Source organism: Pseudorasbora parva, chromosome 7, assembly GCF_024679245.1.
Source record: "Pseudorasbora parva isolate DD20220531a chromosome 7, ASM2467924v1, whole genome shotgun sequence".
In the NCBI taxonomy this organism is placed as follows: domain Eukaryota; kingdom Metazoa; phylum Chordata; class Actinopteri; order Cypriniformes; family Gobionidae; genus Pseudorasbora; species Pseudorasbora parva.
The window spans coordinates 24,299,549-24,327,433 of NC_090178.1; the positions used below are offsets into that span (position 1 = coordinate 24,299,549).

General features: G+C 43.3%; 4 protein-coding genes and 1 long non-coding RNA gene across 5 annotated transcripts; 4 read left to right on the forward strand and 1 right to left on the reverse strand.

Annotated features, from left to right (window-relative positions):
• The first annotated feature begins 2,163 nt into the window (after window positions 1–2,163).
• LOC137083728 (apolipoprotein A-I-like) lies at window positions 2,164–10,355 on the forward strand. Its single transcript, XM_067449678.1, has 5 exons — window positions 2,164–2,315; window positions 2,417–2,472; window positions 2,577–2,727; window positions 2,817–3,222; window positions 10,095–10,355. Exons 1-5 carry the CDS (start codon window positions 2,164–2,166, stop codon window positions 10,266–10,268), a joined length of 939 nt encoding a protein of 312 aa, XP_067305779.1. The 3' UTR covers window positions 10,269–10,355.
• A 1,035-nt stretch (window positions 10,356–11,390) lies between these two features.
• Window positions 11,391–12,652, forward strand: LOC137083729 (apolipoprotein A-IV-like). Its single transcript, XM_067449679.1, has 3 exons — window positions 11,391–11,429; window positions 11,674–11,824; window positions 11,936–12,652. Exons 2-3 carry the CDS (start codon window positions 11,790–11,792, stop codon window positions 12,297–12,299), a joined length of 399 nt encoding a protein of 132 aa, XP_067305780.1. The 5' UTR covers window positions 11,391–11,429; window positions 11,674–11,789; the 3' UTR covers window positions 12,300–12,652.
• A 1,110-nt stretch (window positions 12,653–13,762) lies between these two features.
• On the forward strand, window positions 13,763–15,344 carry LOC137083730 (apolipoprotein A-I-like). The gene is made up of 4 exons (XM_067449680.1): window positions 13,763–13,914; window positions 14,018–14,073; window positions 14,177–14,327; window positions 14,417–15,344. The coding sequence occupies exons 1-4, from the start codon at window positions 13,763–13,765 to the stop codon at window positions 14,991–14,993; spliced, it is 936 nt and encodes a 311-aa protein (XP_067305781.1). The 3' UTR covers window positions 14,994–15,344.
• A 1,187-nt stretch (window positions 15,345–16,531) lies between these two features.
• LOC137083731 (uncharacterized) lies at window positions 16,532–17,763 on the forward strand. Its single transcript, XR_010906580.1, has 2 exons — window positions 16,532–17,054; window positions 17,453–17,763. It is a non-coding gene; the product is annotated as an uncharacterized lncRNA (long non-coding RNA).
• An 8,397-nt stretch (window positions 17,764–26,160) lies between these two features.
• On the reverse strand, window positions 26,161–27,885 carry LOC137083733 (apolipoprotein A-I-like). The gene is made up of 4 exons (XM_067449682.1): window positions 27,784–27,885; window positions 27,585–27,639; window positions 27,225–27,375; window positions 26,161–27,137 (listed from the first exon to the last, which is right to left on the reverse strand). Exons 2-4 carry the CDS (start codon window positions 27,622–27,624, stop codon window positions 26,561–26,563), a joined length of 768 nt encoding a protein of 255 aa, XP_067305783.1. The 5' UTR covers window positions 27,625–27,639; window positions 27,784–27,885; the 3' UTR covers window positions 26,161–26,560.

Here is a 27,885-nt window from a genome sequence, read left to right on the forward strand (position 1 = left end):
ACCGGCGGTCTGGAGATCAACAGGTGAAATGAGCAGCGCAGCCAGTCAAGCAGAGTTGGGCAGGCCAAATGCTTCAGGAACCAAAAAGGGGAAGAGGTAAGCTGCTGGTTTTATACCTTGGTATTAATTGAAAGATTAGATGGGCGTACTCCTCCCGAAATTACGTTTATTAACTTCACAAAATGGCATATTTTCATCACACAAACACACCTAAAATAGACTAGTCATATATCAAATGAAAGTTATCGGCGACAAGCTGAGCAGTTTATTTCACCGATCCAATAATTTACAGTAAGTTTATTATCAAAATAATCACAAAGATGGAAATGTCTCCTTTGAACAAGCAAACACATGAGTCATATTCCTGTTTGGATCACAAACTCGTTGTAAAGCTACTAGCCTCAAACGCTATATCAGCTCGTTCTTTAGGTTGTTTGCTTCAAAATGAGACTATTTTCACATGTCTGTGAGCAAGCATGGCCAAACGACACTGTAATATGACCGATGTCCAGATCAAAACATGTGATGCAGACAAATATTCTTATTATCCTTAGTTTTGATTGTCAATGTTAGCTGCAATTTTTGATGTCACAAATTGCATCATATGAAGAAAAAAAAGCTGAGAATGTTAGCTCTTTATAGACATGTAGATCATGCTTCTAGACCAATCAGAGCCCGAGATATCATTTTACAAAGTTGAAGAGGCGGAGCCTTCTTTTCAAATTCCTAATGGCCAGTTTATGTCAATGAAGATGAGTAGGAGTTATTAGACACTAAATCTCAATAACATGTTTTTTGGAAGGAGATATCAAGAAAATATGCAATTTTCCACCACTGCTTTAAAATTTAGAGTGTTTTCTGTAAAATGAGACAATTTTTATCAATTACTCCAATGTATGTGGGTAGGGCGCTCTTTTAAATTCAGATGTTCCTAATTCTCTCTCAAAAAAAAGGCTAAAATCGTAAAGACTAAATTAAGTCATCCAGAAAAATACAATAATTTAAGGTCCATCTTAGGTATACTAAAACCAGACAGAGCCCCAAGTTTGAACATTTGACCTAATAAAACAACAAGCGATAAAAGACGTTCTGCACACTCTGATAAGATCTGACACACTTCTCAAAGCCTCTTGATTATGCTGGCATCAAACATTTTACTCTTGTCCTTTAGCTTTGAACCTTGGTTACATGCGTAACCTGAGTCATTCCCTTTTGAAAGGGAACTCAACGTTGTGTCCCCTAGGGGCCGCTATGGGGAACAGAATACCCATGCTGCCAAGCTGAAGGGATGAGTGCCCTATTGGCTGAACTAAGTCGAAGGGCTCTAAAGAGAGGAAGCCTAATGACATTCATGTTCAGGCCAGCATCCAAGGAAGGTCACATAGAGCCTAACACACTCAAATTCTGAATAGAGTGGAGGCCTCAAACAAGCGACTTAGACAACACTCTAACCCAAGGGCAATACAGAGAAAGCTCAGAAAGAGCTAAAACTCAGTTTAACTGGCCCGTGAAGCTCTGCAGAGTGGAAGCTTCAATACAATGACTCTCATAATAGGAGTCCAACATTCCACACTGAGGACAGTAGCCAAGGTGGTTTCCAAAAGTCAAATGACCTAGCATGCCACCCAGCCAAGTTCTAGGAGCAAAGGCCTCAGTTTAACAACTCTCTAATTCGAGAGGAGACCTAACAACTCCCTATGCTCAGGATAACAAGGGGGATCATTGAGAGTCTACCACTCACACTTGCTGTTCCAGCGGAGCTCAAGAGAGCAGAGGCCTCAAAAAAGATAACTCTCTTGAGCGGGAAGAGGCCTATTAGGGCTAACAGAAGCCAAGGAGGCTCACAGAGAGCCTAACAATTTAGCAAACCTTAATCGAGCTCTAGGAAGTAAAGGCCTCAGTATGGCGACACTAAATTGAAAAGGAAGACCTAACAACACCCTATGCTCAGCCTAATGAGTTGACAACACAGCCTGATTGGATTTTTCTGGATTTTTATTTTAAGATATATTTCCATTTTGACCCAATTAAAACTTCATCAAAAAATAAAATAAATAATTAAAAGACAATTTAAAGACATTTCAAGAAAAAGTTCTACTGTTATCATTATCTGCACTGAATCTGAACGTCTGTGTTGGTGATTGGAGGTACAGTCATTGGGTTATGATGTGGAGTAATGACAGCAAGGCACTCCCCACTGGACTTTGGGTTTCCACAATGGCAATCACGTCCCCATACTATATAAATACAGATGTGAAACGGCAACTTCACACTTGTTCTTCAGACAGGAAAGCATCAATTATACACGGACACAGGTAAGAACTTTTTAGTAAATTCAAAATACAGAACTATTTACATTTATGTAAAAGATAGAGACATTCATTACGTTTTTTTTTTTTTTTTTTTACATTAATAGGCTAAAACTAAACACCATGAAGGTTCTTGTGGTGCTTGCACTTGCTGTATTTACAGGTGAGAATTCAGAGAAAATTACAATGTGAAAATGTTTTAAGGTTTGATAAATTCACAGACTATTAACAAAATAATTTGATCAAACTGAAATTCTCCATCAACAGGTTGCCAGGCCAACCTCTTCTATGCTGATGAGCCCAAGCCCCAGCTGGAGCAGCTGACTGATGCATTCTGGAGCTATGTTTCTAAAGCAACACAAACCGCAGAGGAAACCGTCAAGATGATCAGGTCTTCTGAACTAGGACAGGAAGTCAAGTAAGTCAGGAATATTTACCTGCAGGACACTGTGATTTATTGAACGTATGCCCTGATATGAAACTCAAATGTCCTTCTCCATTTAACAGTACTAGACTGACCCAGAGTGCTGATATGGCCAGCGAATATGCCGTCACCCTCAAGAAACAGATGGATCCTCTGGCTGAAGAGCTGATGACCAGAATCACCAAAGAGTCTGAAGTACTGAGGGAGCGTCTGGGCCAGGACCTGATCACCGTTAGAGACCAGCTGGAGCCCTATGCTGACAACCTCAAGAGCCAGATCCAGCAGAGAGTGGAGGAGCTCAGGGCCGCCATGACTCCATATGCAGAATCCCTGGATTCTGAGACCCTGAAGGCCACTCTGCTCCAGAAGAGTGAGGAGCTGAGAGGAAACCTGGAGCAGAGTGTGAAGGAACTGCAGGCTCAGCTGGAGCCCTACACTGCTGAACTCAAGGAGAAGGTTGACCAGCGTCTGCAGGAGTTCCAGAAGACGGCCCTTACGCAACAAAAATATATTTCTCAATATATTAGTTGACAATATATTTCATGTGTCTCCATATATTGTGAAATTTACATGGTAATATATCATATGATATATTATATAATAATATATTATATATGCAAGTCATATATTGCAATATATGGGACAATACTGCAATTATTGCCGTTTTCATATATTGACTAAATACATATCATTATACTATTCAATATATTGCTATGTATATTGAAATATATCCTACAATATATGAAATTATATATTGGAAGAGTCATTGTATATGTAAATATATATGTAAAAATATATGAGATAATATACCTCAATGTACTGGATAATATAATCAGATTTATATGGGAACATATGTCTTAAATATATTGATTTATATTACATAGTATATAATTATCATATATATTGTATACATGGTAAATATGAAATAATCTAATGTACACTGTCTGTCATATATTTTAAAATATAACAGATTAAAATATAATATAAAAATTAGGGCCGCGACTCGATTAAAAAAATTAATCTAATTAATTAGAGGCTTTGTAATTAATTAATCGCATTTTAATTGCATATAAATATTTGACCTGAGAACAATGAGAAGTAATTTTTCACATGTATTTTTAGTATACCATTGAATAATGACTGAATACATAAGCTTAATCAACAAATTATTGTTTATTTATTTCAGTCCAGCAGACCAGTGCATGTTTGCCAGTTTAGCAAAAGCATATTTGTGATATCTGAGGCTCGATGTGCTGCGGTGATACGCGAATTCCTTGTTGTATAGCTTGCTCACAACCATGCTCTTGACGACGCTTCCATTCTTTCGTTTTTTAAAACAAAATTTCCCATCCACGGGGCCAAGCAAAGCGGTCTCATCAGCTTGTTCCATAGCTTCGTTCATGTTCACATGGTTCGTTGTTGTCGTGACTCCGGAGCGCTAGTTGGTGTTCCAGTATAATTGGTCCGTCGAAACTCATTCATTGAAAAACGTTCCGCGGTGCAAAAATAAGTGTGGTAAAAATTTTTTTTTTTTTTTTGCGTAATTAATTAACGCGTTAAAGTCACGTAATTAACGCGTTAAAGTCACGTAATTAATTAATCTTAATTAACGCGTTAAAGTCCCGGCCCTAATAGAAATATTTTCTAAATATAGAAAATATATTGAATGTCATGTACCATCATATTTTCTAAATATAGAAAATATATTGAATGTCATGCACCATCTGATTTGGGCTATTGTTAATCAACCTCTGTAAACATATGCAGGAGCTTGCTTAACTCACAAAAAATACTTTGTTTCAATAAACATACATGAAATAATTCAGTTCCCTTTCGGGGAACTCGAGCTGCGTCGAAACGCTGTGAGAACGCCTCTGCGTTAATGCGTCGTGAAGCGCCTGTAGAACCATTCCATCGGAAAAAAGATCGATCGTCGGCGTGATGACGTCATCGACCGGAAGCTATAAAACGTCCGTGAAAACAAACAGGAACTAGCTTCTGTGCCTTCAGTAAGCGATCTGTGTGAACCTGTCTGTCTATTTGGTGTTTTTGTCTGTCTATTGAAAGAGTTTTTCCACCCTTTGTTAAATATTCCATATATTTTACAAAAAAGAGAAAATAAAATAGATAGAGAAATGGCGAGCGAAAGCAGTAACTTTAAGAGGTGTGTTCATCCCTGCCCACGCTACATCACGAGTGGGGATACACACTCTCTTTGTGTTGCCTGCTTGGGAGCGCAGCATGCCCAGGCAGCCCTCGAGGGGGCTGCTTGCGAGCACTGTGAGCGTATGCCACTGAGAACGCTGCGCTCCCGCCGGGCACTCTTCGAGGAGGGTGCCTCGGCTCGTGTTCCCCGCGGCTCTGGTCCCGCTGCTGCCGAGGCAGAGCGGAGGCTGCAGTCGTGGGGTTCACAATTGGATGTTGCGGAGGGGTTTGAGACGGGCGCTGCCTTATCTCTGCCCTCACCCGCTCCATCCAGCGGTTCTTCTCGGGGCTTGGAAGCACGCATTGCGGTTTCTTCCCCCCCGAGAGAGCCGCCGGTGCTCCAACTATCCAGCTCCGAGGATGTGGACGTTGAGAGCATCGCGACTGAAGATTCGCCACTTCAGTCTCCTGCGAGTGATGAGCTCGTTGAGGTTCTAACGCGAGCCGTGGCCAGATTAAACATTGACTGGCCCGTAGAAAGATCTGAGGCAGGAAAGAGACGTTCTAGTAAATTAGACGAAAGATTCCTGCCCGCTCGCGCTTCAGAACCTCAGCGGCGGGGCCTGCCATTCTTCCATGATTTGCACACCGAGGTGGCAACATCATGGAGGAGACCGGCATCATACCGTGTGTTCAGCCCTCAGACTACGGTCTATAGTAACATCATGGGGCTGAAGCACTACGGCTATGGGGCGATGCCAAAGGTAGAAGAGACGCTTGCGAGCCATCTCTCGCCTTCCTCGGCATCGTCCCTAAAGGCCCCGACTTTGCCCACCAGACCATTGAAAACAACGTCGGCACTGGTGGGCAAAGCGTACTCGGCGGCAGGTCAGGCTGCTGCATGCCTTCACACCATGGCAATTATGCAGGCTTATCAGGCTGACCTGCTCAGGGATCTAGATGGACGCGATGAAGTGGGGGGTGACGTCATAAATGAGCTTAGAACAGCAGCTGATATAACTCTCCGGGCCACCAAAGAGACGGCCAGATGTGTTGGCCGCTCGATGGCAGCATTGGTGGCTACGGAGAGACATTTATGGCTCAACCCCACCGAAATCAAAGAGAGGGAGAAGAGCTTTCTGCTCGACGCGCCGCTGTCTCCTGGTGGCCTCTTCGGTGACGCAGTACACACTGTCACCGAGAGGTTCCAGGAGTCAAAGAAACAAGCTGCGGCGCTGAAGCAGTTTCTCCCTCTCCGAGTCCAGGTCCCTGGGGCTGCCGCTGACATCAGGCAGCCCAAGCCGAGTACGAGCTCAGCTCACAGGGCACAACAAAAGCAGAGCGTCGCCGCTCGGGCTCCCCCTCAGCGCGGGGACCAGGGGCGGCGCTCTCAGACGAAGCCTTCGAGGGGCAGGGCTGATCTGCGGACAGTCCTGATCGCCAAGAAGGCTTCGTCGAAGCGTTCCTGACGCCAGAAGCGTCAGGACGCTGAGGGTGGTTCCCCCCGTAGGGAAACGGTGCTTACCCCTGCCTACGGTACCCGTTTCCCTACGGCACCCTCGGGGGGCCGCGCTGCCAACCCTGCCGCAATGCCGGGGCGCAGTCGGTCTCCGCGGGCCACCCGAGGGTGGTCCGCACCCCCTTCGGGGGGTCCCCGAGCAGTCAAGTCAGTTGTTCCCTGCCGGTCCGCCGCTTCAGGGCACTGTGCTTGTTGCTCAAAATACACCAGAGGCCAGCCTCGAGAGGCTGGTTCCCTTAGTAGATTTTCTAGACGAATGGAAACGTCTATCAAATATATCTCAGTGGGTCCTGCAGATAGTAGAAAAGGGGTATGCCATTCAATTCAGAAGTCGGCCACCTCCTTTCTGCGGTGTCCTACCTACAGTGGTGGGCCCGGAGCAGGCTCTGGTAATGGCACAGGAAGTAGAGACACTCCTGCAAAAAGGGGCTATAGAGAGGGTTTCCCCTCCCAGCAGGGAGTCTGGCTTTTACAGCCGTTACTTCATCGTGCCGAAGAGGGATGGGGGCTTACGCCCGATATTAGATCTGCGGCTATTGAATCGCTCGGTGGCCAAGCTCAAATTCAAGATGCTTACACTCAGACAGATTGTAGCGCAGGTCAGATCGGAGGATTGGTTTGTCACCATAGACCTCAAAGATGCGTATTTTCATGTCTCCATCCGTCCACATCACAGGAAGTTCCTGAGGTTTGCCTTCGGGGGAGAGGCATACCAATATCGTGTACTTCCCTTCGGTCTAGCACTGTCACCCCGCACGTTCACCAAGTGTGTGGATGCAGCTCTGGCGCCGCTGCGTCTTCAGGGCATCCGCATACTGAACTACATCGACGACTGGCTGATTCTAGCGAATACAGAGCAGATGGCGGTTCAGCATCGAGATGCTGTTCTCGCCCATATGTCGAAGCTGGGGTTGAGGCTGAACGCCAAGAAGAGTGTGCTTTCTCCGGCTCAGAGAACCACTTTTCTAGGTGTGAACTGGGACTCGATAATTATGCGGGCGCAATTATCGCCAACACGCATAGCGTCGATCCTGGCAGCCGCCAAAGAACAGAAGCTAGGCCGAGCCGTCACTGTGAAACAGTTCCAGAAACTGTTAGGTCTCATGGCAGCAGCGTCCAACGTGATACCTCTTGGCCTACTGTACATGAGGCCACTGCAGTGGTGGCTCAAAACACAAGGGTTCTCCCCGAGGGGAAATCCGCTCCGCACGATCAAAGTCACGCGGCGATGCCTACGTGCTCTGGTCATGTGGAAAAACCCGGGGTTTTTATCTCAGGGTCCCGTGTTGGGGGCTCATGTTCGTCGCGTAACGCTAACGACAGACGCCTCCCTCACGGGCTGGGGGGCGACCATGAGTGGTCGCTCATCCCAGGGTCTATGGCAGGAACATCAGCGGCACTGGCACATAAATCGGCTGGAGATGCTCGCAGTGTTTCTTGCATTGAAACAGTTCCTGCCCGACCTCAGGGGCCACCACGTACTAGTCAGAACAGACAACACGTCCGTGGTGGCCTATATAAATCACCAGGGGGGTCTGAGGTCTCGTCCGTTGGACAAATTGGCACATCGGATCCTCCTGTGGGCCCAAGGGAAATTGCTGTCAATCAAGGCAGTATATATCCCGGGGGCCCTAAACCAGGAAGCAGACAACCTGTCGAGACAGGGGCCGAGGCCCGGGGAATGGAGACTCCACCCAGAGGTGGTGGAGCTCCTATGGAAGGTTTATGGGAAAGCAGAGATAGACCTGTTCGCTTCGGCAGAGAACTCTCACTGCCCGCGGTGGTTTTCTCTGACCCATCCGGCTCCGCTGGGGCTGGATGCCATGGTACAGGAGTGGCCGAGGCTGCCTCTGTACGCCTTCCCCCCGATTGTTCTGCTTCCAGGAGTTCTGGAGAGGGTACGCCGGGACGGGGCCCAGGTACTCCTAGTGGCCCCGAACTGGCCGACCCGAGTATGGTTTTCGGACCTGATATCTCTCCTGGAAGGCTCTCCGATGGAGATTCCGACCAGGAGGGATCTACTCTCTCAGGCGGGCGGGAGATTCCTGCACCCACGCCCGGAGATGTGGAAACTGTGGGCCTGGCCTCTGAGGGGGCTAGGCTCATAGAGGAGGGTCTCTCGGCCGAGGTCGTAGAGACCATCCTACACTCCAGAGCTCCGTCCACGAGGAAGCTGTACGCTTTGAAATGGAGACTTTTCTCAGCTTGGTGCAGAGAACGCCAGTGGGATCCAGTTAACTGCCCGGTTGGTACAGTGCTGGAGTTCCTGCAGGAAAGGTTCTCTGCAGGGTTGACCCCCTCCACACTTAAGGTGTACGTGGCGGCCTTGGGCGCTGTCCACGTCCCTTGCAGTGGAGTGTCTTTGGGAAGACACCCTCTAATTACACGCTTCCTTCGTGGCACATTAAGGTTGAGGCCAGTTATGCACTCGAGGGTCCCGGCATGGGACTTGGCCATTGTTTTGAGGGGCTTGTCCGGACCTCCGTTCGAACCTTTGGAGGAGGTTTCGGATAAGTTCCTCACCCTGAAAACTATCTTCCTTTTGGCCATTTCATCTCTTAAAAGGATAGGAGATATTCAGTCCCTGTCAGTAGGGCCCTCATGTCTAGAGTTCGCGCCTGGGATGGTGAAAGCATTTCTGCATCCCAGGCCGGGTTATGTCCCCAAGGTTCCTACGAGCCCACGGGGCCCCATCACTCTACAAGCCTTCTGTCCTCCTCCATTCTTGACGTCAGACCAGGAAAGATTAAATCTGCTGTGTCCGGTGAGGGCACTGGATACTTATGTCCACAGAGCTGCCCTGTGGAGAAAAACTGAACAATTGTTTGTTTGCTTCGGACCCCCTAAGAAGGGGGCTCCTGTATCCAAGCAGAGGATGAGCAAGTGGGTGGCCGAGGCCATTTCACTTGCTTATGAAGCTGCCGGGCAGCCATCTCCTTTGGCTGTCCGGGCACATTCTACCAGGGGTATGGCTGCTTCTAAAGCACTTTTGTCGGGGGCTTCCCTCCATGATATATGTAACGCGGCCGGATGGTCGTCTCCTTCTACCTTCGTCAGGTTCTACGAGCTAGACCTGGCATCTACAGTAGGGGCACAGGTTCTCTCGTAACCGTGTGCGCTTCGGTTTCACACATACGAGACACTTGGTCCTATGGCGATGTGGGTATAAGCGTTCTCACAGCGTTTCGACGCAGCTCGAGTTCCCCGAAAGGGAACGTCTCAGGTTACGTATGTAACCCTAGTTCCCTGAGGGAACGAGACGCTGCGTCGCTCTGCCATACTCCCGGCGTGTCCGTGATCACTTACTTCAGGCTTTATCAGAAGTTAGTTCCTGTTTGTTTTCACGGACGTTTTATAGCTTCCGGTCGATGACGTCATCACGCCGACGATCGATCTTTTTTCCGATGGAATGGTTCTACAGGCGCTTCACGACGCATTAACGCAGAGGCGTTCTCACAGCGTTTCGACGCAGCGTCTCGTTCCCTCAGGGAACTAGGGTTACATACGTAACCTGAGACGTTTTGTTTGTATATCAATGTATTTTAATATATGAATCAATATATAGCAATAGGCTGTCCATCCATATATTGCTATATATTTTTAAATATATGAGGAAGTTTCTGATACATTGAAATATATTTTCTAATGTATTGCAATATAAATTCTAGTATATTGCAATATATTTTTGTTTCGTAAGGGGGTGACCCCTCTGGCTGAGGATCTTCAGGCCCAGATTAGAGAGAGGGCCCAGATGGTCCAACAGAGTCTCACACCGTATGCTGAAGACCTGAAGGAAAAGCTGGACCCCTACGCACAGAACCTGAAGGACCAGCTCACCTCACTCTACGAGTCCTTCATCAAGAGAAATTAGATGCTTCAAAGACTTCTTACTTTGTCACTAACAAAACAGTTTTTCCTTCTATGAGAATTGAGACTCCAAAATCCCATATATCTCCCATAACAATGACCTATATCATACTATTAGGCATCAACGAAATCTTTAGGACCTAAGTTTTACAGCTGATCAACCAAACACTAATAGGAAAAGTTTTTTTTTCTTCTTCACTTTCACCATTCATATAAAGATGCAGAAATGTTCTCTTTCTGTAAAAACTGTTGTGTTTTATTTAAATTTACTCTTTATTACCTCTGACATAAAATATTTACTCTTGCCAAAGTATAAATATCAAGTGTATCATTATCTTATTTATCAACAATAAAACCCCTGCTATTATAAAACAATGTTTCTGAATATCATGTCCAGTTGTGTAGATCAGCATAGCTGTATTTAAAAATTTTTTTTCAAATTAATTAGCCCGAGGCGACAATATATATTTATAAATGGCCTTTTTATCTACTCATGAGAAGTTTTTGTCACTGTCTGGTTTGAAAGGTTCAAATGTACATTTGACACTATATATAATATTTACAAAAGTCTGCAGAAGGGGAAAAAAAGATAAATAAAGCAACTCTATAACAAATACTGACATGCAGAAATGATAACGGTAATCTCATATGATTTATTGTAACAAATGATAAAGATTAGATAAGGTTGAGAACTTTGCAAAAATGTACATCTTCCAGTCACTTCTGGTTGTACTTATAATAGATCATACATTATGTTAAAGTTTGTACTTCATTATTAGTGCTGACGCAGGTATGAGTAACTCATGGGCCTGGTCCTTTCAAATGACGTCCAGATCAACACATCTGGTCACACAGAGTCTGCAGCAACAAGGTTTCTAGATTAAAAAAAAAACATTTTGGAGATTAAAACATTCCCAATGCTATTTAAATACAGATATGAAACGGTCATCGCCACACTTGCTATTCACACTGGACAGTGTACATTAAATCATACTGACAAAGGTAAGAAGATACATTTACTACATACCAGTTTAAAACATGTTTTATGTAATATACTCTACATTATATTAAACTGTTTAAATTAACAAGATGTATTGTTATTTTACAGACTAAGCCCCCAAAACTATGAAGGCTCTTGTGATTCTTGCATTGGCTGTTTTTACAGGTTAGATATACAATATAACCACTGATATAAATTACTTAAAAAAATAAAGAAAAAATAAAAGGAAAACAAAACAAAAGATGGTTCCAAATTCCAACCAGGAATTCAAAATATATTTATCTTATATCTATGTTCCTAGTGATACAACATAATATATATTTTTTTATTTTATTTTATTTATTTATTTTTACCTGCAAAATGGCTAAATTACTTTTGAATCATCTGATTTGTTAAATTCCCACAACAGGTAGCCAAGCCAACTTATCTAATGAAGAGGAGCCAAATCCACATCTGGAACACTTAATAAATGCATTCTGGAACTATATTGCCCAAGCAGTCCATTATACTGATGAAACTTCACAGATGATAGAGACATCCCAACTGGGACAGGAAGCCAAGTAAGTCATATTTACCAGCAATATTATTTTTAGTTAAAAAAACAAAATTGTAAAAAATATTTTCTGTTACTAGACATAAATTACACTTTCGTTTCTACATCACCACACTAGACGAACACATACTCCTCAGTCTGAAGATCTGATGACCACAATTACCGAAGAGTCTGAAGTGTTGAAGGAGCGTCTGGGCCAAGACATGAACACCCTGAGGGACAAGCTGGAGCCCTATGCTGACAACCTCAAGAGCCAGATCCAGCAGAGAGTGGAGGAGCTCATGGCGGCCATGACTTCATATGCAGAATCCCTGGATTCTGAGACCCTAGAGGAGCTGAGAGGAAACTTGGAGCAGAGCGTTAAGGAGCTGCAGGCTCAGCTGGAGCCCTACACTGATGAACTCAAGGAGAATGTGGGTCAAAATCTGCAGGATATGAAAAAATCTTTTATTGTGTCAACTGAAGACTTCCTGCAGAGTTGAGTTTTCATATCTATGTTGTGATGTTTCTAGAATTGTTAATCTTGTTATTGCAACAATAAAACATCTGCCATATTATATTATTTGTCAATAATATGTAGACGATTGGTCAATTCAGAAAATGTATGCGTTATAATAATATATGTATAAAACCTGACTGACTAAAAACAAGAGTTAATTTTTTGAAGAGGCTCACATTTTACATTTGAAGAGGCTCAGTTCCCCTTGCCTCCTTGGAGCAGTGGCATTTTATGAGTGCGTTTTCTTGTGACCCTTCAATAATTTTCACTCAATCAATATTTTAAATAAATGTCAATCATTTTCTACAACTGTTTTATTTGAGATTGATTTTTCACTTCCGGCTTGTGTTTAATAAATTCTGATAAATCAAATAATTGTTTTCCTTCTGTGCAAGAAGTGATCATATTGTTAATACAGAATATTTGTATATTGTAAAGAAATATAGTAAAACATTTTTTGATAAATGGTTAACTAGCACATTTAGCATCACTAGTGGTAGGGCTCTCTAGTGGAGAGAAATGCATTTTCCCACTCATCTCTGATTCAAATTAGACTATATAACTAGGCCTACTTATGTCAACTTCGGTCAAATGAATTATATGACACATTACTTGGTAATACTTTATTTTGATGGTCCCTTTTGAACCTTCTTTTGACTATAAGTAACTCTGCATCTACACATCAACAAGTATTAGCCAGACTGTCTGCTTAATATCTGCTAACTCTTTATTGTGATGGCCCTCCAAGAGAAATTCCACTGGATATAACTAAGTAACTTTGAAACTATATTTCAACATATTTAATCCTAACCCACCAGTCTACTATACTCTAAGGTGAGTTAGTAGACATAGGTGCAATGTAACTTGCACGTGTAACTACGTGGAGTCTATTTAATTTGAAACAATCTATGTATTATAATAAATATAAAATGATTATCATTGCTAATGAAGATAACTCCTAGATTCAAGGCTAAAGGACAAAAGTTAAAATGTTTGATGCCAGCAGAATCTAGAGGCTTTGAGTAGCGTGTCAGATCTTATCAGGGTGAGCAGAACGTCTTTTATCGCTTGTTGTTTTATTAGGTCAAATGTTCAAACTTGGGGCTCTGTCTGGTTTTAGTACCTAAGATGGACCTTAAATTATTGGAATTTTCTGAATTACTTAGTTTAGGCGGTGCAATGTTAATAAAAATGTTTCCAAATACTTTTCTTGTTTGTTTTAAGTAATGTGGAAATCTATTTTAACTTCACATTATTGACATATGTATAATGTTAAATGCTGAAATAGCACTAAAAATATTTTATATGTATTTTCATTTTGACCAAATTAAAAACTTCATAAAAAAATAAATCATTACTGATTTTAAAGACAAAGTTCCACTGTTATCATTATCTGCGCTGAATCTGAACGTCTGTGTTGGTGGTTGGAGGTACAGTCATTGCGTTATGATGTGGAGTAATGACAGCAAGGCACTCCCCACTGGACTTTGGGTTTCCACAATGGCAATCACGTCCCCATACTATATAAATACAGATGTGAAACGGCAACTTCACACTTGTTCTTCAGACAGGACAGCGTCAATTATACACAGACACAGGTAAGAACTTTTTAGTAAATTCAAAATACAGCACTATTTACATTTATGTAAAAGATAGAGACATTCATTAAGTTTTTTTTTTTTTTTTTTTTTACATTAACAGACTAAAACTGAACACCATGAAGGTTCTTGTGGTGCTTGCACTTGCTGTATTTACAGGTGAGAATTCAGAGAAAATTACAATGTGAAAATGTTTTAAGGTTTGATAAATTCACAGACTATTAACAAAATAATTTGATAAACTGAAATTCTCCATCAACAGGTTGCCAGGCCAACCTCTTCTATGCTGATGAGCCCAAGCCCCAGCTGGAGCAGCTGACTGATGCATTCTGGAGCTATGTTTCTAAAGCAACACAAACCGCAGAGGAAACCGTCAAGATGATCAGGTCTTCTGAACTAGGACAGGAAGTCAAGTAAGTCAGGAATATTTACCTGCGGGACACTGTGATTTATTAAACTTATGCGCTGATATGAAACTCAAATGTCCTTCTCCATTTAACAGTACTAGACTGACCCAGAGTGCTGATATGGCCAGCGAATATGCCGTCACCCTCAAGAAACAGATGGATCCTCTGGCTGAAGAGCTGATGACCAGAATCACCAAAGAGTCTGAAGTACTGAGGGAGCGTCTGGGCCAGGACCTGATCACCGTTAGAGACCAGCTGGAGCCCTATGCTGACAACCTCAAGAGCCAGATCCAGCAGAGAGTGGAGGAGCTCAGGGCCGCCATGACTCCATATGCAGAATCCCTGGATTCTGAGACCCTGAAGGCCACTCTGCTCCAGAAGAGTGAGGAGCTGAGAGGAAACCTGGAGCAGAGCGTGAAGGAGCTGCAGGCTCAGCTGGAGCCCTACACTGCTGAACTCAAGGAGAAGGTTGACCAGCGTCTGCAGGAGTTCCAGAAGACCGTGACCCCTCTGGCTGAGGATCTTCAGGCCCAGATTAGAGAGAAAACTCAGGTGGTCCAGCAGAGTCTCACACCCTACGCTGAAGACCTGAAGGAAAAGCTGGACCCCTACGCACAGAACCTGAAGGACCAGCTCACCTCACTCTACGAGTCCTTCATCAAGAGAAATTAGATGCTTCAAAGACTTCTTACTTTTTCCATCTATGAGAATTGAGACTCCAAAATCCCATACATCACCCATAACCATGACCTATATCATACTATTAGGCATCAACAAGATCTTTAGGACCTAAGTTTTACAGATGATCAACCAAACACTAATAGGAAAAGTGATGTTTCCCTTCACTTTCACCATACAGATGCAGAAATGTTCTCTTTCTGTAAAAGCTGTTGTGTATTTATTTCAGTTTAGCTTCTCTTTATTACTGCTGACATAAATTTTCTTCTTGCAAAAGTCTAAACATCAAGTGTATCATTTGTCCTAATTATCAACAATAAACCACCTTCAATTAAACAATTTTTTCTGACTATTATGTCAAGTTGTGTAGATCAGCATAGCTGTATTATCATTCTAAATATTACAATTATGCTATTCAAGGTATTTTTATTTTATTTTGAATATAGTATACCTTCTAAAAAAAGTAGTGTGTGTGTGTGTGTGTGTGTATGTGTGTACTTGTCTACCTATCTAACAGGGGACCTTGGCGTCGTTACACACTGTGTGTGTGTGTGTGTGTGTGTGTGTGTGTGTGTGTGTGTGTGTGTGTGTGTGTGTGTGTGTGTACCCTGATAGTTAGATTTGAGGTGCACTCCTTCCTTTTTGTGTGAGGCTCTAGAAACTGCAGGTGGGTCTTCTGAGCTCCAGAACTTGTAACACATGTGAATCCCACCACTTCTTGAGCTTTTTCTCTGAGGAAAAAAAAAAAAAAAAAAAAAGCATTAAGCTGAGTTATGTCAATTTCATGGCTATTGTAATGTTAATTTTTGTTCTACTTTTAACTGGATGTATTCTGGATGACAGCACTTATTTCATTTTTTTTTTTTTTTTTTTTTTTTTACAGTCGCTAGAACACATTTCTCAATACATTTAGGTCACTTTTGCAAAACTCTCCACACAGTTAGTACAACCGAAATCTATGAGGGCTAAACTGTGGATTTATCATTGCTTTTGGACATGAAGACATGCATTAAGTGTTTTGATATCTTTAGTGCATTTTGAATGTGAAATTAACTGCTGTGCAAAGATGAAAGTTGCACACAACAATCTAACATGCAGTTTTTTTTATATATATGGACTACTGAAGAAGAAAAAACTATTGCAAAAAAGGAAATCTTACCTGACATGACAAGTTTATTTGCGATCTCACGCCACAGTTCCATTTTCGCCACACAGACATAACATTTTCCCGTAGTGTGATACTAAGCTGGCCTTTGCAGGATCATGCTGATCAATTTGTCTTCACTTGCCTCGGTCCACACAGCCATATTTTTTTTTTTTTTTTTTTTTTTTTATATTCACGTGTATTGGAATGAGGAATATAATCAAATGAGACAAGGCCTTTCTTTTACTGTCTATGGAGGAGACAGGCGTTTTGTGTTCCCTCTTGACTCTGTCGTTTACTTGCTTCGTCACATTGCCGCTCCGTTTTATTTTCTCGTGCACTGGTTCGCTAGCTGAACAGCAAATCAGAACGATCATATAGGCCGGAACACACCAAGCCGACGATCGGCCGTCGGGCAGTTTTTGTGCGTCGGCCAACTAAGTTTCCTCGGTGTGTTCCACACAGTTCCACGCCGTCGGCTGGCGTTGGTCCTCGTCGGCTGTTTTTCAGCCGATTCGACATGTTAAATCGGCGTCGCCGCATGTCGGTCAGTCGGGACATATGATCGTTCTGATTTGCTGTTCAGCTAGCAAACCAGTGCACGAGAAAATAAAACGGAAGTGACGAAGCAAGTAAACGACAGAGTCAAGAGGGAACACAGAACGCCTGTCTCCTCCATAGACAGTAAAAGAAAGGTGTCGTCTCATTTGATTATATTCCTCATTACGATACATGTTAACACATGTTAATATACATGGCTGTGTAGACCGAGGCAAGTGAAGACAAACTGATCAGCATGATCCAGCAAAGGCCAGCTTAGTATCACACTACGGGAAAATGTTAACGTTATGTCAACTGTGTGGCGAAAGCAGAACTGTGGCGTGAGATCGCAAATAAAGTTGTCATGTCAGGTAAGATTTCCTTTTTTGCAATAGTTTTTTCTTCTTCAGTAGTCCATATTTAAAAAACCCTGCATGTTAGATTGTTGTGTGCAACTTTCATCTTTGCACAGCAGTTAATTTCACATTCAAAATGCACTAAAGATATCAAAACACTTAATGCATGTCTTTATGTCCAAAAGCAATGATAAATCCACAGTTTAGCCCTCATATATTTCGGTTGTAGTAACTGTGTGGAGAGTTTTGCAAAAGTGACCTAAATGTATTGAGAAATGTGTTCTAGCGACTGTAAAAAAATGCTGTCATCCAGAATACATCCAGTTAAAAGTAGAACAAAAATGAACATTACAATAGCCATGAAATTGACATAACTCAGCGTAATGTTTTTTTTATTTTTTATTGTCCCTCAGAGAAAGAGCTCAAGAAGCGGTGGGATTCATTGCGAACCCAGTACATGTGTTACAAGAAACATGGACCCTCAGGAAGTTCTGGAGCTCAGAAGACCCACCTGCCGTTTCTAGAGCCTCACACAAAAAGGAAGGAGTGCACCTCAAATCTAACTATCAGGACACACACACACACACACACACACGCACACACACACATATGTGTGTGTGTGTGTGTGTGTGTGTGTGTATAATTTATTTTATTTATTTTTTCTTTCCATTTGAACAAATGAACATTTTGCTTTTGGTAAAGTGGCCAATGAATGTTCAGATGGGTCTATTTACAAGTAATTCAACAAATCAACTTCCACAATGTGCATCTGAATAGATCCATTTAGCCAACTTGCAGGGTATTGTTTTAGCTATGCCCTGTTATTGTTATGGGTTATTGGTGAACAAGTGTAAGAATCTATTGTATCACATTGTTCACATTTTGATTGTGTCTTTAAGGAACCTTTGTCTGAAAGTGAATCCTGTTTACCCTCAGATGGTACCAACAGTGACACCTGGATTGGCACCCGTGAGGAGCCCAGCTTCATTAAGGCCCTTGGCTGAATCTACCTACATAGCTACTTTTATAGCTATTCTCTATATAGCTATTTGTGCCCATTGTACTGAACATTGAAAAATAAAAAACTTTGACTTTGGGTACTTGCATTCACAGTTCTTTATGTAAAAAAGGATCACAAGACACAAGATGATGCAGAATTCTAACCCTTATTTTGCAATTTGACATCTAACTAGCAGGGTAAATAAACACAATAAACACATCTGTATTGATGTTTTAATTTAAGAATAAATAGATTTTCAATTAATAGAGACATATTTTCATAATGTGTTACTTCCACAATACAATGTTATCAAAGTGCATTATCTGTAAACTAATAGTTAGCATGGTTACTGTCAGTTAAGTTCAGTGTATGGTTTAGTGTTACATTATTTTCATTAACATTTCTGTGCCACTGGAGATTTCATTTCCAAACTGCTGTTATGTGATGTGCAAGAACCAGCATGATATCATTTTGAAGAAATGTCACCATAGGCATGTTTCCAATGAAAAAAATATACACAAATTCTGTCATAATTCATTGAACTAGCACCAAGCATTGTCACAAACATAATTTACTGTAAATCAGAATGCGTCATACACATATATTTATTTTAACAATCCTTTGGGTAAGTGGCTATTGTTCAGATAGTGTCACATTAACTTCCACAATGCATCTGAATGAGCCAATTTGCAGGGTTTTGTTTGAGCTATGCCCTGTTATTGTTATGGTTCATTGATAGGTGAACAAGTGTAATAATCTATGGTTTCACATTTCGACTTCGGGTATCCATGGTTTCACCCATTTAGTGAGCATTCCTCGTATTTTTCGCGTCCGCTTCTACCTTTCCTCTTCCACAAGTAAACGACCAAGGGCTGACAACGGCAATGCCATTTGCAACGTTCTGAAATGCACGAATCCGTCTGTGTGGGGAAACGAAAACGACAGCTGATATCTTTATAGCTCTTCCGGTTTCCCGCTTCGAATAACGAAAACAGACTACTGCCACCAGCTGGGACGGAAAGGTATTTCCTCTAACGCAGGCGCAGAACGGACGCGCTATTGGCCGTCGGATGTCGAGCATCGGCTTGGTGTGTCAGGGCAACTTTGGACCGCTTTGGACCCAAGACGCTGCCGACGTGAGCCAACATGAGCCGACTCAGCAGTTTGCTTTCGTCGCCACTAGTTGATCGGCGTCGGCTTGGTGTGTTCCTAGCTTATGTCCCGACTGACCGACATGCGGCGACGCCGATTTAACATGTCGAATCGGCTGAAAAACAGCCGACGAGGACCAACGCCAGCCGACGGCGTGGAACTGTGTGGAACACACAGAGGAAACTTAGTTGGCCGACGCACAAAAACTGCCCAATGGCCGACCGTCGGCTTGGTGTGTTCCGGCCTTTACATTCATCAATCAACCATCCATATGAAAATAGTATTAAAATACTAATTTTTCCTCTAGGCATGACATGTATAACATACCAGAATACGTCATTTTGCACCATACAACATTTAAGTGGTTAAATGGAATATTTTATCACCTTTCACATTTCTTCCGTGACTGTTTCACACTTTAAACACTTTAGAAACACTTCAAAACCTTCAGTAAACAAATATAACATTCAGTTTTTAGTAAAGTGAACAATATTACTTAAAAACTCACCAAATCCGGGGGGTTTCATGTGCATTTACCACCCACATTGGATTTAACAGCGGTTCTCAATCAGCGATCGTCAGTGGAAATATCAACAATCTCGTTCTAAAAATAACCCAATATAATCACATAACAGGTATACAACATATATATATATATATATATATATATATATATATATATATATATATATATATATATATATATATATATATATATATATATATATATATATTGTGACAAGTCTCCCGAGCTCTCATCAGCGTCGCCCTGGCAATTGATTGAAAACACCTGCACACGATCAGCACGGGCCGGATCGTCACAGCTGCAGGCCATCAGGCCCGGGCATAAAAGCCTTCACTCTGGGACACCAGTTGGAGCACGATCCATGCAGCACTGAACTAATCCTTGTCTCTCTCTCTCTCACCCAGACTGCAGCCTGTGATGCTTCGGCCACCTCGCCGCACCTACGTCACCGCTAGCACCAGGGCACCAGGAAGAAGGACACCCACAGCGCACCTGCACCTAAATCACCACGTTTGTCACTGTTCATACCAATAAATCCACCCTCTGGGGGCTTTGCACCAATTCCATTGTTGCGTGATCCTTCACCCTGCCACAATATATATATATATATATATATATATATATATATATAATATTAATCAGATATTAGAAAGGATTATTTAGATATTTGCCTTAGATTGATCTCGTTTCTTTTTTCCTCTCGCTCGCTCGCGATCAGCAATGCGTGCGCTTCTCACTGCTTCCCCGTCTCGTTTCCATGACGTCACACACGGTCGCAGTTTGAACTGAATATATCATTTCAGCATTTAGTCAGTTTATTATTTATTTTATTATTATATTAAACTGCAATGACTTTAAGCAACATTATATTTATTCTTTTTGTGGTTTGTTAGAATTATAATTATTTAGAAATTATATTCTTTTCTTCCTGTTTCTCACATAGCAGGATTCTACCCAGATAGCAAAATTGCTCTGGCCCAGATCCGGCCCACACTTTACACTTTCATCTGGCCCACTACCCGCGTGGAATGATGGCACTTGGGCGGTCCGCTCCCGTTTGCCAGATTTAGGCCGCAATCAAGCCATAGCAACACCGCATGTCAGCCATGAACAAAACGCATGAAGCAGAACTGGCCCACATCTGGCCCAGATAGCAAAATTGCTCTGGCCCAGATCCGGCCCACTACCCGCGTGGAATAATGGCACTTGGGCGGTCCACTCCCGTTTGTCAGATTTAGGCCACAATCAAGCCATAACAACGCCGCATGTCAGCCATGAACAAAACGCATGAAGCAGAACTGGCCCACATCTGGCCCAGATAGCAAAATTGCTCTGGCCCAGATCCGGCCCACACTTTACACTTTGATCTGGCCCACTACCCGCGTGGAATGATGGCACTTGGGCGGTCCGCTCCCGTTTGCCAGATTTAGGCCGCAATCAAGCCATAGCAACGCCACATGTCAGCCATGAACAAAACGCATGAAGCAGAACTGGCCCACAACCTGTGTTACACCCTCCCCTCTTAAATCAAGTCCCTTTGCATAGTTAAAATCTAAAGCTTTAGGGCTTGGGGTGTCTTGCTGGTTTGGGTTGTTCTGCAAGTGATTCTACAAAAGCAGTGTTCAGTCCTTGAAGCAGGGATTGGATAATGGATATCATCGGGTTCCCCATTTCCGGGTAAGTCAGTCTTTTTGACTTCTGCTTAACTCTTTTGGACCTTCTTAACTGAACTTCATCCTCACTTGCACTTTGATCTGTTTCTTCCACAGATTCAGTAAGTTCAGCAGGTTCTACTCTGCTTTTCCTCAATGAAACATCAGGTACACTTTCCTCAACTTGTAAAGCTTGTGTGTCATTGTCCTTCTGGTTTCCATCAGGTACATCCAGTGCTTGCTGCTCTACTTGAGGTAAGTGGTTTCTTTCTTTCAGGTTTTCCTTTACAGGTCCTGTTCCACAGGATGAAGACTGGGTATCCAGTAAGTGCCGAATATCAGGTAAGTGTTCCATTTCAGATAAATCATTTATTATGGGTTTATTTCTTACATCCTCGGTCTCTGAACCATAACTTGGGACGGATGTTTGAATTTCAGAATCAGAAGAAACGTCATTAGGTTTTCTGCCCACATCGTACTCTCTGATGAACCTTTGCGTAGTGATGGCTGGGACTTCAGAGAATTGGGGTATGCAGTCATCATCAGAACTTTGATAGTTTTCCTGACAATCATCAGTTTCCTCATCTCTGTTTCGTGTGGTTACTTTTTTCTGAGGGTTTGTTTCAGTTTCATTTTCCATTGGCGGAGATATGAATCCACAAGGTAGCAACAAATCCCTGTGTAGAGTTCGTAAGGGACCTTCTTGTCTTTCGGGTTTCACTGTATAGACAGGCAATTCACCAGCACGACTCACTACAATGTGTACCATGGGATCCCATCTGTCAGCTAATTTGTGTTTTCCACGTATCCTCACATTTCTGACCAGGACACGGTCACCTTCCTCGAGAGATGACTCGGTTACTTTACGGTCCAAACAGACTTTATTTCTCTGCAGATTTGGCTGCATTTTTCTGAGCTAATTTGTAGCTCTCTTGAAGATGGGTTTTCAGGGATTGCACATATTGTGAGTGGAATTTAGGATTGTCTTGACTCACTGAAGTGTTGAAAATCAAATCAACTGGCAATCTTGGTTGTCGTCCGAACATAAGTTTGTATGGTGTGAATCCTGTTGTTCCGCAGGCCGAAAGCTCACTCTCACTAATGTCCGAGGTAAATCATTAACACCAACACTACTTACAGTACATGTATTTTATTGAACTAAATACATTACAATCGGCTAGAACGAATGTGGAGCAGGTTGCTTTTCTGAACAAGAGCGCTCCCGAGACTGTTTTTCTCTCACTCTCACTCTTTTTGTTGATTTTCATGAGACCCCCCCCCCCCCCCCATTGAAATGACAAGGACCCCCCATTGCCCCCCCCAATCAATATTGTCTGGAGTCGCCACTGACTCGGTCAGCTTGGCAGTAAAAAACTGAAGGCTTGCTGTCAGGTAGTAGGCCTCACCAGGCCTGCCTGAATGCCAGTTCCTATGTATTGCAACTGGACAGCTAGCCTGACTGGCAGTCAGGAAGTAGGCCTCACCAGGCCTCCCTGAAGGCTTGCTATCAGGTAGTAGGTCTCACCAGGCCTCCCTGAAGGCCAGTTCCTGTGTATGGCAACTGGACAGCTAGTCTGACTGGCTGTCAGGTAGTAGGCCTCACCAGTCCTCCCTGAAGGCTTCCTATCAGTAAGCTTCGACAAGCCTCCCTGAAGGTGAACTCAGCTGCCTGGCTTAGCAGACATTGCTACAGGTAGTATGAATGAATGAATGAATAAATAAATGAATGGGGCATTTATATAGCGCTTTCATATGTACTACTGTATACCCAAAGTGCTTTACACTCATGACAGGGGTCTCTCCTCAACCACCACCAGTGTGCAGCATCCACATGGATGATGCGACGCCATCCACAGTTCAATGGCGCCAGTGCACTCACCACACACCAGCGATAGGTGGAGAGGAGTTAGCGTGATATGGCCAATTAGGTCCCATAGTAGGCCTCACCAGGGATATAGTAGGCCTCACCAAGCCTCCCTAGAAGGCTTACTATCAGATAGAAGGCCTCGCTAGGCCTCTTTAAAGGTGACCTCCCAAGGCGGGGTGCCTGGGCAGCTAGCATGACTTGCTATTGGGTGGTATGCATCACCAGGCCTCCCTGAAGGCAAGTACCGATGTATGGCATCTGGACAACTAGGCTGGCTGGCTATCAGGTTGTAGGCCTCATCAGGCCTCCCTGAAGGTTATCTCAGCTAATTGGGGAGAAGCATGCATTGCTGGCAGGAGTAGGCTCACCAGGACGCGGCAGGTTTGAGTGCCCTACCACCTCCGGTGGTGGCTACCATCACTTCCGCTAGGACAGAGTCTACGAGACACGCCTATGTGTTGAAGTGGAACCTCTTCGTCACCTGGTGTTCTTCTCGCCAAGAAGACTCCTGGAAATGCCCGATCAGGTCTGTGCTGTCGTTCCTCCAAGAAGTGTTGGATCAAAAGCTTTCTCCTTCCATGTTGATATGGCTGCTATCACCGCCTACCATGACCTCTTGGTCAACAAACCAGTAAGTCAGCACGACCTGATCATCAGGCTCCTGAGGGGAGCGAGGAGACTACATCCCCCTCGCGCTCCCCTCGTGCCCTCTTGGGACCTATCAGTAGTTTTAGATGCTCTGTAGAGGGCTCCCTTTGAGCCTTTGCATCAGTAGATGTTAAGTTCTTGTCTAAAGTCCATTGTCTAAAGACTGCACTCCTGACCGCATTGGCCTCCATCAAGAGGGTAGGGGACCTGCAGGCATTTTCGGTTAACGAAGCATGCCTGGAATTCGGGCCGGGTGACTCTCACGTGATCCTGAGACACCGGCCTGGATATATGCCCAAAGTTCCCACCATTCCGTTCAGAAAGCAGGTGGTGAACCTACAAGAGCTGCCTTTGGAGGAGGCAGACCCAGCCTTGGCACTGCTCTGTCCAGTACGCGCTCTCTGCAATTACGTAGACAGGCCACGGTGTTTCAGGACCTCAAACCAGCACTTTGTCTGTTATGGTGGGAAGCTAAAAGGGAAGGCTCTCTTAAAGCAAAGGTTGTCTCACTGGATAGTGGACGCCATTGTTTTGGCTTACCAGAGGCTGGGGTGTCCATGCCCCCTTGGGGTCAGGGTACACTCCACTTGGAGTGTGGCCTCCTCTTGGGCTTTAGCTCATGGCGCTTCGCTAACAGACATCTGCAGAGCTGCAGGCTGGGTGACACCAAACACATTTGCCAGATTCTACAATCTCCGGGTGGAGCCTGTGTCTGACTACGTACTTGTCTCTACAAGTGGCCTGCAATGGACTAGGCTCAGGTGTCTTCGCTTGCTCGCCATTCCACTCCACGGACTGGATACGTGCAATATTTTCATCAGGTGAGCTTTACGAAAGCCCTGAGCTCCTCCAGCACTATCGACACTGACGCCAGTAAGTCTAGCCCAGACACTTGTGTCCGGCCAGGTGCCTCTATGTGCATGGTTCCCCCTTCGGGCGACCCCCACATGTGTATTTCCACCGCAAGCCTCTTTGAGCAGGTTTCTTCCCTTGGCAAGCTTGCTGCCCCCTGGGGTTAAAATCCACCTGCAGCTGGTACCCAAGTGATCCCCAGTGTACACATATGACCCAGCCCTTAGTGGGTCATATGTGTACTCTCTAAGTCCCCCTACGGATAGGCATCTTGGCGCATATATCTCCACCTGGAATATGCTTCCCAGTGTACTTTGGTAATTCCTGTGATAAGTGGGAGTCCTTCTGCCATACTAGTCTTACAACAGGGCACTCGCTCTTACACATGGCACTGGAAGACAGCCGTGTGGCGTGATTAAATTGGGACCCCCATTCGTAAGTCACTGACGTTACTCGGAGTGACTGAACGAAAGGGAACGTCTTCATTGCATATGTAACCCTTGTTCCCTGAGGAGGAAACGGAGACGTAACGTGCCTTTGCCACATCCGCTGTACCGCTGGAACGGCCGAGAGCTTAGCCGTGGCTCCTCAGCAGGTAAACATAATGTGATCATGCCAGCTACTTCCTTATATACCCATGTGGGTATGCGGATTTACACATGCAAATCTCGAATCTCGAAAAATCAATGGCACTGCAATTGGGCATTTTCTAGATCTCGAAGATGATAGGCTTCTAAGCGAAACCCCCATTCATCAGTCACTGACGTTACGTCTCCGTTCCCTCCGCAGGGAACAAGGGTTACATACGTCACCGAGACGTTCTCTCCTCTGACCACTTTTGATAGATACAGACCACAGCAGACTGGGAACATCCCACAAGAGCTGCTGTTTTTGAGATGCTCTGACCCAGTCGTCACACCATCTAACAGGTGCTTTGATGAAGAGATAATCAGTGTTATTCACTTCACCTGTCAGTCATCATAATGTTATGCCTGATCGGTGTATGATCTATTATTAGTACAACCAGAAGTGACTGGAAAAGGTAATTTTTGGAAATTTCATAAACTTATCTAATCTTTTTATGTGCTACAATAAATAATTTTAGATGACCATTATCATTTCTGCAGCTTTTTGTCACTTATACAGTATTTAAAGATATTGTATAAATCTGTCTGAGTATGGTGTCAAATACCACATTTGAACCTTTCAAACCAGACAGTGACCGTAATGTTATTGTATGTGCATTTCTCATGAGTAGATAACAATACCATTTATAACTCCTATTTTGTCATATTAGCCTTGTGCATTTTTAGAGGGCTACTTAATTAGATTTTATTTAAAACAAATGTGAATAGCATAACTGTAATATTTAAGTGATAATTCAGCTATGCTGATCTACACAATTGGACATAATATTCAGAAACTTTGTTAATAATGGCAGGAGTTTTATTGTTGATAAATAAGACAAATGATACACTTGGCATTTATACTTTTGCAAGAAACAACACATTTTCTGTCAGAGGTAATAAAGAGCTAAACTGAAATAAATATAAACATTTTACAGAAAGAGAGCATTTCTGTATCTATATAGATGCAAAGTTAGGGTGTAAATAACCGAAGTTTAGCACACACACACACACAAAAAAAAACTTTTCCTATTAGTGTTAGTCAATCAACTGTAAGACAGAAGTCCAAAAAGATCTCGTTGATGCCTAATAATATGATATAGGTCATGGTTATGGGTGATGTATGGGATTTTGGAGTCTCAATTCTCATAGTAGGAAAAACTGTTTTTAGTGACAAAGTAAGAAGTCTTTGAAGCATCTAATTTCTCTTGATGAAGGACTCGTACAGTGAGGTGAGCTGGTCCTTCAGGTTCTGTGCGTAGGGGTCCAGCTTTTCCTTCAGGTCTTCAGCATACGGTGTGAGACTCTGTTGGACCATCTGGGCCCTCTCTCTAATCTGGGCCTGAAGATCCTCAGCCAGAGGGGTCACGGTCTTCTGGAACTCCTGCAGACGCTGGTCAACCTTCTCCTTGAGTTCAGCAGTGTAGGGCTCCAGCTGAGCCTGCAGCTCCTTCACGCTCTGCTCCAGGTTTCCTCTCAGCTCCTCACTCTTCTGGAGCAGAGTGGCCTTCAGGGTCTCAGAATCCAGGGATTCTGCATATGGAGTCAAGGCTGCCCGGAGCTCCTCCACTCTCTGCTGGATCTGGCTCTTGAGGTTGTCAGCATAGGGCTCCAGCTGGTCTCTAACGGTGATCAGGTCCTGGCCCAGACGCTCCCTCAGTACTTCAGACTCTTTGGTGATTCTGGTCATCAGCTCTTCAGCCAGAGGATCCATCTGTTTCTTGAGGGTGACCGCATATTCGCCGGCCATATCAGCACTCTGGGTCAGTCTAGTACTGTGGTGGGAAAATGTAAATGTTTATTTATGTTAATGCAGTTTGATATTTTAGCATTTCAGACTGAGACTTACAAACATTACTTACTTGACTTCCTGACCCAGCTGAGACTCTCTGATCATTTTCAGTGTGTCCTCTGCTGTGCGTGTGGCCTGAGCAACATAGCTCCAGAATGCATCAGTCAGCTGCTCTAGCTGTGGCTTGGGCTCATCAGCATAGAAGAGGTTGGCTTTGCAACCTGGAATTTTTTCAAACAGTTCTAAGTCCACCAGACAGTTTGCAATATACTAAATATAACTATAATTTCTGTTTAATTATCTTGTTTAATTTGTATTGTTTAGTTTTTTTTGGGTATAGTATTTCAACATGAAATTAAAATTCAATGGAAGTTTTGGCACAGGTTTTCAAAATGTGTTGATAAATTGGTAAAGCATTAACATGATTTACCTGTGAATGCCACAAAGGCAAGTACCAGATACAGTTTCATCTTCACAGTTGTTTGCTAAAAAAGAAGTAACAAAATAAATTAATATTTACATGTTTAAAACATTTAATATTTATTTGCACAATATATTTTCACTGACACTAAAATACTATTTGTCATATTATTATAGTCATTTATTATAGTCGGTTAAGCTTGAATTACCTTTAAGTCCCCCAGGTATTGCTCAGTCCTGTAAGCTTCTGTGAGTCCAGTCAGTCTGATGCTTTATATATATATACACGTCTCTCTCTCTCTCTCTCTCTC

What these genes read in the sequence shown, in the direction of transcription:
- LOC137083728 (XM_067449678.1), top strand. Translation starts at nt 2,164, where the DNA reads ATGATGTGGAGTAATGACAGCAAGGCACTCCCCACTGGACTTTGGGTT. An exon ending in TCAATTATACACGGACACAG is followed by an intron (nt 2,316 to 2,416) that starts GTAAGAACTTTT and finishes TTACATTAATAG; the next exon opens with GCTAAAACTAAACACCATGA. An exon ending in TGCACTTGCTGTATTTACAG is followed by an intron (nt 2,473 to 2,576) that starts GTGAGAATTCAG and finishes CTCCATCAACAG; the next exon opens with GTTGCCAGGCCAACCTCTTC.
- LOC137083729 (XM_067449679.1), top strand. Translation starts at nt 11,790, where the DNA reads ATGATAGAGACATCCCAACTGGGACAGGAAGCCAA. An exon ending in CAACTGGGACAGGAAGCCAA is followed by an intron (nt 11,825 to 11,935) that starts GTAAGTCATATT and finishes TCACCACACTAG; the next exon opens with ACGAACACATACTCCTCAGT.
- LOC137083730 (XM_067449680.1), top strand. Translation starts at nt 13,763, where the DNA reads ATGATGTGGAGTAATGACAGCAAGGCACTCCCCACTGGACTTTGGGTT. An exon ending in TCAATTATACACAGACACAG is followed by an intron (nt 13,915 to 14,017) that starts GTAAGAACTTTT and finishes TTACATTAACAG; the next exon opens with ACTAAAACTGAACACCATGA. An exon ending in GAACTAGGACAGGAAGTCAA is followed by an intron (nt 14,328 to 14,416) that starts GTAAGTCAGGAA and finishes TCCATTTAACAG; the next exon opens with TACTAGACTGACCCAGAGTG.
- LOC137083733 (XM_067449682.1), bottom strand. Translation starts at nt 27,624, where the DNA reads ATGAAACTGTATCTGGTACTTGCCTTTGTGGCATTCACAG. An exon ending in TGCCTTTGTGGCATTCACAG is followed by an intron (nt 27,376 to 27,584) that starts GTAAATCATGTT and finishes AAAAAATTCCAG; the next exon opens with GTTGCAAAGCCAACCTCTTC. An exon ending in CAGCTGGGTCAGGAAGTCAA is followed by an intron (nt 27,138 to 27,224) that starts GTAAGTAATGTT and finishes TTCCCACCACAG; the next exon opens with TACTAGACTGACCCAGAGTG.